Consider the following 14133-nt stretch of genomic DNA (forward strand, 5'->3'; position numbering starts at 1 on the left):
TTTGAAGCCTGAGAAGCCAAAGCTCTCGAAAAGTTGGTGGGGGTAAAGGAGAAACATTCGATCAAGTTCTTTATCATAAAAAAAAAAATATTCGATCAAGTTATAGAACTTTAGAACTCAAATGACTACAACAAAAGATGAGGTCATGCATGACCTTATAATGGAATCTTTTGGCACTCAAAAGATGATCAATTAGTGCATTTGTTTACACGATTTTTATTTTTATACCAAAAACTTAGCAAGCGAGCATTGCGTGCGCTGCTTCTGCAATGATCGTAAAAATTCAAGGTGCTATAAGATAAATGATGGTTCTAGTAATCTGATTTGCAGTACTAATGGAAAAAGGTGAAAGTCACAGCCACCCTAAAACAAAACCTAACGCTACTATCCTCTGTGAAAAAGAGACATGACAAGGGCGGCGTTGGCATTGGACCTTTCCCCGTTATCGTGCGCCTATCCTATGGACCTACACAATTTTGACTTTCATTTATTTCAGAAAAAAACGAATGACTTAAAGAATCATTTTCTTGAAACTAATTACTTATATCGCGTAAAAAAATTCTTCAATGAAATTTTCATTATTGAAAAAAATTTAAGTCTAAATATTTTCACGGACAATGGAAATATTTTTCATTCAATTTTGTTTTTGCAAGTTTTCCAAGCCATCATTTTGCATTTTCAGTAAAACATTTTCTTAAAAATAATTACTCATGCCACTTAGAAAAATTAATAAATGAAAAAAAATTCATTATCTAAGAAAATATTTAGAAATGAATTATTGTTGATAATGAGACATTTTTAATTGACTAATTATTTTAGGTGATACAAACAGTTTTTTTTTTTAGATTTTTTTCAAATAATCTATTTTTGTGAAGTAAACCGACTCATAATCCTTTTGATAGGGAAAAAAGAACAAAGATGGTAACACCGGAAAGAAAAGGAGAGGATGGTCCGGCATTTGACGGCTGTCCACTTTAGACTAATACACTAATACGACATCAGATAACTCTCTTTTAACACAAAATCAATCGACAATCCGCACGGCTTGAATTTGGTAAAACCGACCTGAGCATGCTCCCGCTAATTCCGACCAAGTTCTTGTTTTTTTTTTTTTGGTCCCTTCTCGTTCTCTTCTTCTTCAACCTGGACTGGCGGATGCAATTACATCCCATAGGGTGTCCAGTCTATACATCGAAAAGCCGCCATCCATTCTTGGGGGCCGAAAGCTGTAATCTCTCTCTCTCTCTAAAACTCCACTTTTTGCACTTCCATGCGTGTTCTCACTTCATAGCCCATCTTTTCAGCACGTACAAAGAAGGAATATAAGGGACACGTACCGATACCATCGACCATCGTCTCCCTTTTTCGGTTCATCGATGCAGGGAGGAGATGTCTACAGAGCGAGCGGGAGCCTGCGCGCGAGCGCCTCCGGGGCGTGGAGGAACCGCGGGACGGACGAGGCGTTCTCGGGGTCCCTGTCGCGCCGAGGCGACGAGGACGGGGGCGACGAGGAAGCTCTCAAATGGGCCGCCCTCGAGCGGCTCCCCACATTTGACCGCCTGAGGAAGGGCATCCTGACCGCCTCGCGTGGCGGAGCGGATGAGGTCGACGTCCTGAACCTCGGCTTCCAGGAGAAGAAGAAGTTGCTCGAGAGGTTGCTGAGGGTGGCCGAAGAAGACAATGAGAGCTTCTTGTTGAAGCTAAAGAACCGCATCCAAAGGTAAAAGATATTGAGAAATGCCATGCTAAGTGTGGTTTTGTTTCACTGAAAATTTCATGGTAAACTAATTTATAGAACATTTATTTATTTGGTGGTTTAAGGAAAGTAATTTCGTTTTTGCCAAAAGAGATAATTATATTTTCTCAATCTAAGCTTGTTATTTTCAGTTCATTGGAAAATGTTTTCCAAAAAAACAGTTTTTCTTCAAATTAACAAATCCTAAATGATGTGGTAGATTTTACTATTTGTTTAACCGGATCCACTTATATAAATATTCTAATCCCTTTGTGATTAGTCTTTCATAAAAGCAATGATAATAACTTGTTTATTATATAAAATGAAGCAGCAAATGGTTAGTGAGTATTCAAATAAGTGAATCATAATGATAAATCTGTCATATCATGATATTCTTATAATTCTAAAAACATAGAATTCCTTAGCAAATTACTGATCCTTGATCAACGAAAGACACATAGTTCAAATGAGAGTTGGTATTCCAAAACTAATTGATAGTTTAATTAGAAAAATAAAAGGTTGGTTAGTCACTCAAACAAAGATGAATAAATTCGAAAAAAAAAGGTATATTGAAGGTGTTGGTAAGAAAGACAAATCAAAGTTACGAAAAGATTAGAAAAGTTTATCATCTGTCAAATGATTTAGTAGTTTTACAAAAGTGTTAGTATGTTAGCAACAAATTATTGAGAAATTGGGAGACCCATCACTTTTTTTAAATAATAGTATTTTGACACTTACCAACTCTTTCTGTGAAAAAATATCCCCTTTTTGTGGAAATAGGATGATAGAATTGTCGTTACTGGATTGCCAAGACATTGAAAGAAGTTGCCAACTGATGGAATAGAATTTACAATGCACTACCTTATCAATCATAATGAAATTACAAAAGTAATAATTTCCTTCGTTTACCACGGTAACTATTCATACAAGTGACTATATTCTGTAATTAAGCATTTGTGAGCTAGTAATGCAAAATGAATATTTCTTTTCTTCATATATTTTTGACAAAAATTATGTTCCGACTGTTGAAGCAGTTTTTAGTGACATTTTGTCCAATTATGGTTCTTACGAATGTGGTTTTCGTTGTAGAGTGGGAATTGATCTTCCTAGAATTGAAGTGAGATATGAGCATTTGAAAGTGGAGACAGAGGTTTTTGTAGGAAGCAGAGCTTTGCCCAATTTCTTTAACTTCATTCTCGATTTTGTAGAGGTAATCACCAGCACCAGCAAGGACATCAAACATAACAAGCGCACTTTTCTATTTTTCATTTAGCAGAGACAAGAACAATGACCATTTATTATATACAAATGCTCAAATGTAGTAAATATGTTTCTGTCTAATATTTTCTTGTTCTTATTCTTTTTTACCATTTTCCTTTTGTTGTTGAAGGGCATCTTGACTTCCCTGCACATCCTCCCTAGCAGAAAGAAACACTTGACTATCCTGCAAGATGTTAGTGGGATCATCAAACCTGGCAGGTGGGCAAATTAAACCAAATTAAAAACAACTTTAAATCACATATGAAGTGGAATCTCACTTCTAAGTTCAGTTTTCTTTTTTGTTTTTTTTTTTTTTTTTTTTTTTGGCTTGAACCAAATGACGAAAATTTTCTTTTGCTTTCTTTCTTCTTTTTCGCAACCGGTTTCTGATTTGCGTTCCGTTTTTGCAGGATGACATTGCTTTTAGGTCCTCCTAGTTCGGGGAAGACCACACTCCTGTTAGCTTTGGCTGGCAAGCTTGACCCCAAACTGAAGGTAAATGCAATTATTTCATTTAATCACACCTTTTTTCTTACCCGATTTCCAACGTGTCACTGAAACTAAATCTCTGTCTCAAAGTTCACTAAAATACGAATACTGTTACTTAGACAACAGGAAAGGTTACTTACAATGGACATAGCTTCAATGAGTTTGTGCCCCTAAGAACTGCAGCCTATATAAGTCAACATGATCTTCACATTGGAGAAATGACAGTAAGAGAAACTCTGGCCTTCTCTGCGAGATGTCAGGGGGTTGGAACTCGATATGGTACTTAGAAATCTTTCTTCTTCTATCATTTACATAGTCGGGTTTGAATATGAGGTATCTGTATAATGATAAAAAGGTGGATCCTTTTATGGCACTCTGTAGATATGTTGGCAGAGCTATCGAGAAGAGAGAAAGCAGCAAATATAAAACCAGATCCTGATATTGATGTCTACATGAAGGTAATGCTAATAGTCGCTTTTCTCCCCTTTCCAAATTAAACAAGGATACGGAACACATTATGCATAAGAAAACTCGACAAGGAACAAAAGGTTTTTGAATAAAACACTGGTATAGTTCTTTTCTTTCCCACGGGCAGAAAACAGTGTTGAGTTTGCTCATGGGGTCTTTTGTGGTGTGAAATCCCTCAGGCTGCAGCAATGCCAGGTCAGGAGGCTAGTGTTGTGACAGATTATGTTCTCAAGGTAACCTTTGACAAGGATCACAGAAAGTAAGTCATACAAGCAAATCTAGAGGAATAAACGTTTAATGAACATGTCCATTTTCCACAGATTTTGGGGCTGGAAGCTTGTGCAGATACCATGGTTGGAGATCAAATGATCAGGGGTATTTCCGGAGGACAAAGGAAGCGTGTGACCACAGGTCAGTAGCAACTTCGATCATTGTAGATACCAGGAAATTAATAGTTGATGTTCCTTCTCTAGTCTAATTAGCAAACTTGATCACTGACCTGCATTTTCCAGGTGAGATGCTGGTTGGGCCCGCAATAGCATTCTTCATGGATGAGATATCTACTGGGCTTGATAGCTCGACGACGTACCAAATAGTGAAGTCCATGAAGCAATTCAATCACATTTTTGAAGGCTCAACCGTTATTTCTCTTCTCCAGCCAGCTCCAGAGACTTACAATATGTTTGATGACGTTATTCTACTATCTGATGGACAGATCGTGTACCAGGGTCCTCGTGAGCAGATCCTAGATTTCTTTGAATCCATGGGATTCAAATGCCCCGGAAGGAAGGGTGTTGCCGACTTCTTGCAAGAAGTACGTTGAAACATAACAATTTTCCACCTTGCAGATTTTAGGAGATCAAAAGCATTCTCAAAGCAAGTGTCTTGCAATAACTCATTTTCCTTTTATATTGATAGGTAACATCACGGAAAGATCAGCAGCAATATTGGGCACGTAAAGATGAGCCTTACACTTTTGTCACAGTTCGGGAGTTCGCAGAGGCATTCCATTTGTTTCACTTGGGAAGGAAACTCAGGGACGAGCTTTCCACTCCTTTTAATCGAAGCGAGAACCACCCAGCTGCTTTGACTACCGAAAAATATGGTGTAGGAGTAAAGGATTTGCTGCGAGCTTGTGCCTCAAGAGAACTGTTGCTTATGAGGAGAAACTCCTTCGTTTACATTTTCAAGATCTTTCAGGTAAATGCGGACTTCAATTCTCATTTCAAACTAGAACTAGCTATAACACGATTCAACTCATTTATCAGCTCACGGTTGTCGCGTGTATTACGATGACCCTCTTCTTTCGGACTAAGATGCCTCGGGATACCACAATCGATGGAGGGATTTATATTGGCGCATTGTTCTTCTCTCTCACTATGATCATGTTCAATGGAATGGTGGAGATTGGCATGACAATTGCCAAGCTCCCGGTTTTCTACAAGCAGAGGGATCTCCTCTTTTATCCGGCATGGGCATATGCTCTTCCAACTTGGATTTTAAAGATCCCTATCACCTTTGTGGAGGTTGCAGTTTGGGTGTTCATGACCCACTATGTCATCGGATTTGATCCACATGCTGATAGGTGAGAAAGAAAGGGGATAATTCCACTGTTGAAAGATGGCAAATCCAACATCGCATTCGTAAAATTTTTACTGTTTCGATTATGAGGTCTCTCTGTCGTGTTTGCAGGTTGTTCAGGGAGTACCTTTTGCTTGTGCTCGCCCAGCAAATGTCATCAGCCTTATTTCGGACAATTGGGGCAGTGGGTAGAAACATAATTGTTGCCAACACATTGGGGACATATTTTATGCTCATTCTCATTGCATCATGTGGTGTTACTCTTTCAAGAGGTATAGTGTACAGTAGAATTCAAAACCTTTTTTTCTTTGGCCTTCTTTAGTCAAGAGGAGTGCTAATTTCGAATCCTCATACCAATTGCAGAGGATATAAGGAAATGGTGGATTTGGGCTTATTGGGTATCACCCCTAATGTACGGGCAGAATGCGCAAGCTACTAATGAGTTTTTATCACCAAACTGGGACAAGGTGAAACCTTGTAATTGCTCGATGCCGGAATTTCGTATTTCTCCATGAATATCGTTTCAGACCACCTGATTTTTGTTATGTATGCCATGTGATAGGTTCCCTTCAATTCAAGTTCAAATGAAACACTAGGAGTTCAATCTTTGAAGTCACGTGGAGTTTTTACCAATGCCTCCTGGTATTGGATCGGAGTCGGGGCAGAGTTTGGATACATTTTTCTCTTCAACATCACGTTTCCATTGGCTCTCACTTTCCTTAACCGTAAGTGGATTCCAGTTTCTTCTTCTTTAGGCTTCAGTCCATTGGAGCTAACCTAACTTCTCTAAGCAATTTTGCAGCCTATGGCCGATCTCAGGCACTAAAATCAGAAGATCATCAAAGCAATGAAAATGATCATAGAGAAGGAGGATCGGTTCAGTTGGCGTCTCGGGGTTCTAGTCACCAACAAGCACCTGGTAATAGTCTCATCGTTTCTTTCAGATTTTATTGTCTATTTTAGCAGGTGGGTGATGAACAAAAGACTAACAGTAGAGGCTGAAAAGAGCAACTGTTTTTGTCAAGGACTTGCGTTATGTCTTAACCAGCGTTGTCTTTTTGGATTTGCAGTGAGTTCACCCAGATCCTCGTCTACAAGTCCTCAGATGGCCAGCGTGACTAATAGGAAAAGAGGAATGATCCTGCCATTTGAGCAACACTCTATCACTTTTGATGAAATCAAGTACTCAGTTGATATGCCACAGGTAAGAGATTCAAGTTGAACCATGAGAAATCTCAAGATAGAACCTCTTCCTGATAGAAGCATATATAGTCATACCCAAGTATTGCCATTTTAATTACCTTGTTTTGTCTATGTTGGCAGGAAATGAAGAGTCAAGTTGTTCTCGAGGATAAATTAGTGCTCTTAAGGGGTGTAAGTGGTACTTTTAGGTCTGGTGTTCTCACAGCTTTGATGGGTGTCTCAGGCGCTGGTAAAACTACTTTGATGGATGTGTTGGCTGGCAGAAAAACTGGAGGATACATCGAAGGAAACATAATGATTTCTGGGTATCCAAAGAAGCAAGAGACATTCGCTCGGATTTCTGGCTACTGTGAACAAAACGACATCCATTCACCTCATGTCACGGTCTATGAGTCATTGATTTACTCTGCATGGTTGCGCTTACCTGCTGACATTGACAATGAAACCAGACAGGTCAGCTTCCATCCCTCGTTATGAACTCTTCAGGTTCTCACTTCTTTTAAAGTCCAAACTTATGGCTCTTTTTGTCTAGCTAGTTGTGAAGTCGTAATCAAGAGTCATTCTTATCCATCATATCATCTAAATTTCAAAAAACCTTTACAGATGTTCGTTGGGGAAGTCATGGAGCTTGTGGAACTAAATCCACTGCGACAAGCCTTGGTCGGTTTGCCTGGTGTCAATGGTCTTTCTACAGAGCAACGAAAAAGGCTAACCATAGCGGTGGAACTAGTAGCAAACCCCTCCATTATTTTCATGGACGAGCCAACATCTGGGCTCGATGCAAGAGCTGCTGCTATTGTCATGAGAGCAGTAAGGAATATAGTGGATACAGGGAGAACTATTGTGTGCACCATCCACCAGCCGAGCATTGACATATTTGAAGCTTTTGATGAGGTGAGTAATGTCAACACATCCTAAGTACAAGAATTTGTCCATAATGCTATTGATAAATGAGCCATGTACCTCTGCCGTAGCTTCTGCTATTGAAACGAGGTGGGCAAGAGATATATGGTGGTCCATTGGGTCGTCATTCTTGTCATCTAATCAAGTACTTTGAGGTACGAGTTGCTTGGCTGGTATGGTTTCAATTTCCCTTTTCTCAAAGTTCACTAAATCACCACGAAGAGATACCTTCATGTGAAAGGGAATCCGAGGAGTTAGAAAAATCGAAGACGGTTATAATCCAGCAACTTGGATGCTTGAAGTCACATCACCAGCACAAGAACTTGCCCTGGGGATTGATTTTGCTGATTTATACAAAAATTCGGACTTGTACAGGTGGGTTCAGTGCATTCTGAAAGGACCAAATTTTAGCCTTGTTAATGACCATAAGAGGCAACACTCACATAGATTGCAGAGAGTTAGATTGACACATCCTGCAATTTTCCAGGAGAAACAAGGCTTTGATCAAAGAATTGAGCGTACCACCTCCTAATTCCAAGGATCTCTACTTCCCCACTAAGTATTCACAGTCAACTTTCACCCAACTCATCGCTTGCTTATGGAAACAACATTGGTCTTACTGGCGCAACACAAACTATACAGCCGTTCGGTACCTCTTCACAATCCTCGTGGCCTTAACTTTCGGGAGTATGTACTGGGATAGGGGAACTAAAACGTAAGTCCTGCCTAGGCACGTAAAAGTTTTAGCCCGTGTACCATCAAACTGGATGTGTGTTCATCAACATTTGGATCTTGCAGGAACCGAATGGTAGACATAGTTAATGCGATGGGCGCATTGTACTCTACCACTGTATTCCTCGGGGTCCAAAATGCATCTCCCGTGCAGCCAGTTGTATCAGTGGAAAGAACGGTCTTCTATAGAGAGCGAGCTGCGGGGATGTATTCAGCCGTGGCATATGCTCTAGCGCAAGTAAAATTTTGCTTCACAATGATCCCGATCTTCTCTTAAAATTCAGTATTCTAATTAACTGTTCCTTACGTTGTCTGAATCCCAATATTGTAGGTTCTGATTGAAGTCCCCTACGTCGGTGCACAAGTCATAACATACACCCTCATAGTTTACTCGATGATTGGATTCGAATGGACAGCTGAAAAGTTTTTCTGGTTTTTGTTCTTCGAGTTCTTCACCATGATGTTATATACCTTCTTTGGCATGATGGCAATAGGCTTGACCCCTAACCATCATATCTCCAGCATCCTTTCCTTTGCATTCTACCTTCTATGGAATCTCTTCTCAGGGTTCCTAATTCCACGAACTGTAAGTTCTATCCAGCAACCATTTCTGATTTTCTTATTTCTTTTTCCAACATGGTATTGATGCCTAATAATGAGAGATTACCTTTACTTGCTATATCTTTAACAGAGGATGCCTGTTTGGTGGAGATGGTTCTATTGGGCATGCCCAGTTGCTTGGACTTTATACGGGTTGGTGGCCTCGCAGTATGGTGATGTGGAGGACATGCTTGAGGACTATGGCGGTTCAGTGAAACAATACATCAAAGATTACTTGGGTTTCAGACACAACTTCCTAGGGGTGGCCGCCGGCATGATCGTCATGTTCCCCATTCTCTTTGCTTGCATTTTCACTGTTTCCATCAAGGTGCTCAATTTCCAGAGGCGATAAAAGTTTTTTAGCATTCGTGTTGACTTGCGGCACATGGCTAATAGCATTACCATCGCCAATCGAAGAGGCGTGGGTTCTGCACTCATGTTATGAACAGGAGCCTTGCAGAGATCATTTCCAGTTTGAACTACTGATTTTAATGAAGGGCAACTGATTATGAGTCAGTCAGTCCTAATATCCATTTCTCAACCGAATCAATCTGTGCAATATTTAGACATCGAGTAAGATTACAGTTGTTCATGTCATGCGGATGAAGTATTTTAGAGGAAACAAAAACCAGACAAGATCAGGATAATATAATTTGTCATTTCTGACGGTATAAACGTCATTTCTTTGGCCACAACACAATTTGGCCAAATTTTTTTAGCTTATATTGGAGCTGTAGCAAGACGAAGGTAGAAGTTGCGTGTTAATAGACATACTCACGTCATCGCTAGTTCAAACGGCTCTTGTTTTCTCCTTCAACCTAAACGTAATCTCTTTTATAATTAAACTGACTTTGAACATTAAATAGAAGAGAAGAAATTTAAAAGAAAAACACTTAACTCAATCTAAAGACAAATGCATAATTATGGAGTGATTATTTGAATGGGTAATGAAATAGACTATGCAACTGATAGAATAATTAAATACTAAATCACACTTTTATCTAATGACTTAGACTTTTGTAACTATCTAACTCTCTTACATAACATATTATATATATAGAAACATGTTTGTATGTATGTATTTATTGAAATGAATGGAATGTGATTAGTGAAAAGGTAATATGGCCTCTTTCGATAATTTCCCCATGTTTTCTTATTTCTTATTTCTTATTCTATTCATATTTTGAGATAAGAACACTAGAAATGCCGTAACTTTTTTTTTTTTCACTCATTTGAGTGCTGCATTAGTGTAAAATTGTTGACTTGAGTACCTATTTTGACAATTCATCCTAGTGGCTTTTTAAATTATGTTTTAAATCCCACATGGCTTTTTTAAAAGAAATTGAATTCCAATGTCAAAAATTCTTCATTGGAAACATAGTCTGGCAACTTTAACAACAATGACGCCGCTCCTCCTCCATTGTCCATTGTCGTTCTCACCCCTCCATCCCTACCCATGCTTTGAGCTCCCAAGATTTGTCCGTGGAGGAAATTAAAAAATGGCAATGTGGCAACTCCTAAGAGTGCATGTTGAGTTGGGGTTCTTTAAAAACGAATTGCATGAACGAACCCCTTTCCCTCTCCCTCGCTTGCTCTGATAACCCCAACTTTGGCTTTGACAAAATTTTACCCCAAATTTTAAAGAGAGCTCTTCACCGACTTTTTCAATTTTGACAAAATTTTGCCCCAATTCTCTAGATTGGGTTGGGTTTCTTCAAATACATCTCTAAATGACGTCATTTGGACTTCTCACTCAATGATTATCTTGCCATCGAGCCACGCCAAATCTTATATATTAAATCATTTGTATGTTGAATTTTTCGATGAAACAAATGGTCAGTGGGGCTCAAGTGAAAGATTTTTAAAAGATGCGTTACTCAAGTGATTGAAAAAAAAAATTATAATAATCAAGTGAGCGCCATAAGAAAGTTACTTCACTTGTGTCTTATCCCTTCATACTTTGCTTTACTACTATTCCTACTTTTTACCTAACCAAACACCACTATATGGAATATATAAGAAATGTATACATATTGTATGATGTGAATTTTGATAATAAAGAGGCTATGGATGTTCTTGAATATTTTCTAAAGTTTATGCTAGAAATTTCACTCTTTGCTTAATGGCAATGTTCTTACATTTTATTGAATAAATATTATTATCTAGAGATATATTGCCAAAAATTAATAAATATTATTATCTTGAATATTTTCTAAAGTTTATGCTGGAAATTTCACTCTTTGCTTATGTACAAACGAACGTAAACCCATACATATATATGTACAATGTGAGGCATTGGTGTTTGGATTACGTGATCTTCTTAGCATTGCGATTTTTTTTTTTTTTTTTTTTCAATTTGAGATATGGAACGTAAATATTATCATTTTGCAATTGCATTTAAGTGATAGAGGAAGTAGTTGTGATAGGAAAAGAAACATTACATTTTTTTTTTGAGTACTTTGACAATTTAAATGGTGAACTACTATATTATCTTCCAATTACATAAGAGACATCAAATTTAGACTTTCTAATGGTAATACTGATGAGAATAGATAGACTATTAGATGGATGATTTATACATGAGTTCGAAACCTCCATTCAAGTAGATTGCTAAGAGAGCTTTGAAATCCAAGCTCATCGTTAACATATACAATTTGACCTATCTTTATTCAAAACTTAAGACAATGAGTTATAAGTTAACTAATGTTGTAAAATATTACGTTGCAAATATATAATAGAGAGAAAAAAACAAGTGAATACCAGATATAGTAGAGAAAACCAGAGGAGAGAATTTTATTTTCAGTATATCACCGTTATCTGACTATTATATCATTGTTATAATTGTGTTCTATATTGTTGTATATCAAAACTAAACTCCTATTTATAGGAAAACAAGAATGTATTTATTATTAATATCAATGTATCGAATGATACATGTACATGATAGGGAGATGAACGTTCATTGTATAGGGAGATGTACTTAGAATGTATGATACAAATATACCATAATAAGTACATTAGATAAGATGAATATAATGAATATTCATTCATATATTTCATTCATTCATGTATTTAATTCTTTGGGAGCAAGCACAACGCTAGGCTCTTCTAGAGCGGATTTCTGATTCTTTTCCCTTCGTTTTCGAGGAGTAGTATCTTTTGATCTTATTAGTTTACCACGCTTCAAGTGTAGAGGATTTTGATCCATTTTAGCATGTCCTTTGGAAACAACTATCATAACTGGAGCATTTGCAGCTGGAATATGAGACTTTGTTATCTTAGTAGTATCATTAAATGCGTCAGGAAGTCTATTGGCCATAACCTGTAAATGGATTATGCATTGCACCTCGTTTTCACATTCAAGAGTCCTTAGGTCTAATTGAGATAAAATTTTCTCATTCCAGGAGAAAACCTTAATTGGTTTTTGTTTTATAGTCATGGAAGTTGTAGGTATCCCAATTGATGGAAACCTAGTATCATCAAAATGACTATCTGTAAATTTGGTAGTAAAAAGACACCAATAGTTGGTTCCAAAAATCTAATGATGGACGGTGATTTAAACCCAACATAAATGCCCAAACGGCGTTGGGGACCCATTTTCGTTCTTTTTGGCGGTGCTACAGGCACCTGTACTTCACAACCAAAGGTGCGTAAATGTGAAATATCCGGTTCATAACCAAGAACTATTTGAAGGGGAGATTGTAAAAGACTAGTAGTGTAGCGTAATCTTATTAGAGTTGCTGCATGCAAAACTGCATGACCCCATGCTGTATCATTGAGATTTGTTCTCAATAATAGAGTTCGGGCAATGATTTGGATATGTTTAATCAATGAGTCTGCCAATCCATTTTGAGTATGAACATATGCAAATGGGTGCTTAATCTCAATTCTGAGTGAAGCACAATAGGTATCAAAACTCTTTGATGTAAATTCACCAGCATTGTTCATCCTTATGCTCTTAATTGGAAAATCAGGGAATTGTGCCCGGAGTTTTATAATCTACGCAAATAAACGTGCAAATGCGATATTGCGCATAGATAATAGGCAAACATGAGACCATTTACAGGATGCGTCCACTAATACCATAAAATATCGAAATAGTCAACTTGGTGGTTGTATTGGTCTACAAATATCACCCTGAATTCTTGGTAAGAATAAGGGGATTCAAGATTAACCTTTGTTATATAAGGTTTGATAATGAGCTTTTTTTTATGAGCAAGCCTCACAATTATAATCTTTGGACAACAATACATTTATATCATTTAAAGGGTGTCATTTTGTATTTTGAATTATTCTACGCATTATTGAAGCGCCAGGGTAACCAAGGTGATCATGCCACAATCCAAACTGATCAGGGTTTACTAATCTTCAAGATGTGGTAGCGTATGTTTCAACAGTCTTAATCATGACACAATACAAACCCATAAAATAAGCCTCTAACTTCTCATGGATGGTCTTCAAGCTCATCTTATAAGAGGATATGCCAATACAAAATTGACTTCGTCCTCCCTGGTTCTAAGTCTAGGTTCATTCATGGTATCAGAGCCATGGTTTTGTTTGTGATTTTATTCGTTCCATGCGCTTGGTAGGTGAATCCAGTGTTGAGAAGATCTCTTCACATCATATCTACAGAATCAGAAATCCTCGAAGCACCCGTTTCTCTTACTCCATCTCCTTCATCTTCAACCCCTTCAGAATTTCATGTTTCCAATACTTCTAAGATAGATTATCTTTATGAAGTCTCTCTTAATGATGAAACCAAGATCTTTGAAACCCAACTTCCCCTCATGAACCCTTACTTCGCTTTTGCCAAACCACACTCATCCTTCTCGCCTATTCGCTATATCCGCCAACTTATTCATCAAACCCCAAAGCAAGTAAAGGAGTACGTCCAATCCTCCAAATTCGACTAGCACCCCATTCCTGCTACTAAAAGGAGTATTTTGTTACTTTTCAGATCCTCCCAGAATTTTCCAGACAATGGGCTCAATAGGGATATACTAATGTTCATTATGGCGTTGTTCGCCTTGCTCTCACTTTTCATGGTCGTAAAGGTTTGCCAGTTGTGGCAAGAATTGCGTTGTTGGATACTAGGTTTTTACAATACCAGCATGCTTGCATTGGCACTGTTCAAATCACTTTGAATGCTGGAACAGTCTTTG

At 37.9% G+C, this 14133-nt stretch overlaps 1 protein-coding gene across 2 annotated transcripts; it reads left to right on the top strand.

Moving 5' to 3' along the window:
- The first annotated feature begins 1285 nt into the window (after window positions 1-1285).
- Window positions 1286-9498, top strand: LOC104423164 (pleiotropic drug resistance protein 1). 2 transcript variants are annotated; one of them, XM_039303592.1, is made up of 24 exons: window positions 1286-1720; window positions 2825-2945; window positions 3126-3214; window positions 3406-3490; window positions 3604-3763; window positions 3866-3942; window positions 4132-4185; window positions 4273-4363; window positions 4465-4766; window positions 4871-5152; window positions 5269-5537; window positions 5645-5805; window positions 5897-6000; window positions 6096-6258; window positions 6336-6452; window positions 6604-6737; window positions 6857-7189; window positions 7340-7630; window positions 7711-7794; window positions 7881-8014; window positions 8127-8354; window positions 8438-8609; window positions 8703-8957; window positions 9063-9498. In XM_039303592.1, exons 1-24 carry the CDS (start codon window positions 1377-1379, stop codon window positions 9321-9323), a joined length of 4311 nt encoding a protein of 1436 aa, XP_039159526.1. In that variant the 5' UTR covers window positions 1286-1376; the 3' UTR covers window positions 9324-9498. The 2 variants fall into 2 exon arrangements, with proteins under 2 accessions (XP_039159526.1, XP_039159525.1); XM_039303591.1 differs by having other exon boundaries at window positions 1287-1720; window positions 5221-5537.
- Window positions 9499-14133: the final 4635 nt, after the last annotated feature.

This window comes from Eucalyptus grandis, chromosome 10 (assembly GCF_016545825.1).
Source record: "Eucalyptus grandis isolate ANBG69807.140 chromosome 10, ASM1654582v1, whole genome shotgun sequence".
In the NCBI taxonomy this organism is placed as follows: Eukaryota; Viridiplantae; Streptophyta; class Magnoliopsida; order Myrtales; family Myrtaceae; genus Eucalyptus; species Eucalyptus grandis.

Coding starts and splice junctions, on each gene's coding strand:
- LOC104423164 (XM_039303591.1), top strand. CDS start 1,377: ATGCAGGGAGGAGATGTCTACAGAGCGAGCGGGAGCCTGCGCGCGAGC. Junction 4,186..4,272: donor TGACAGATTATGTTCTCAAG/GTAACCTTTGAC, acceptor CATTTTCCACAG/ATTTTGGGGCTGGAAGCTTG. Junction 8,610..8,702: donor TGGCATATGCTCTAGCGCAA/GTAAAATTTTGC, acceptor CCAATATTGTAG/GTTCTGATTGAAGTCCCCTA.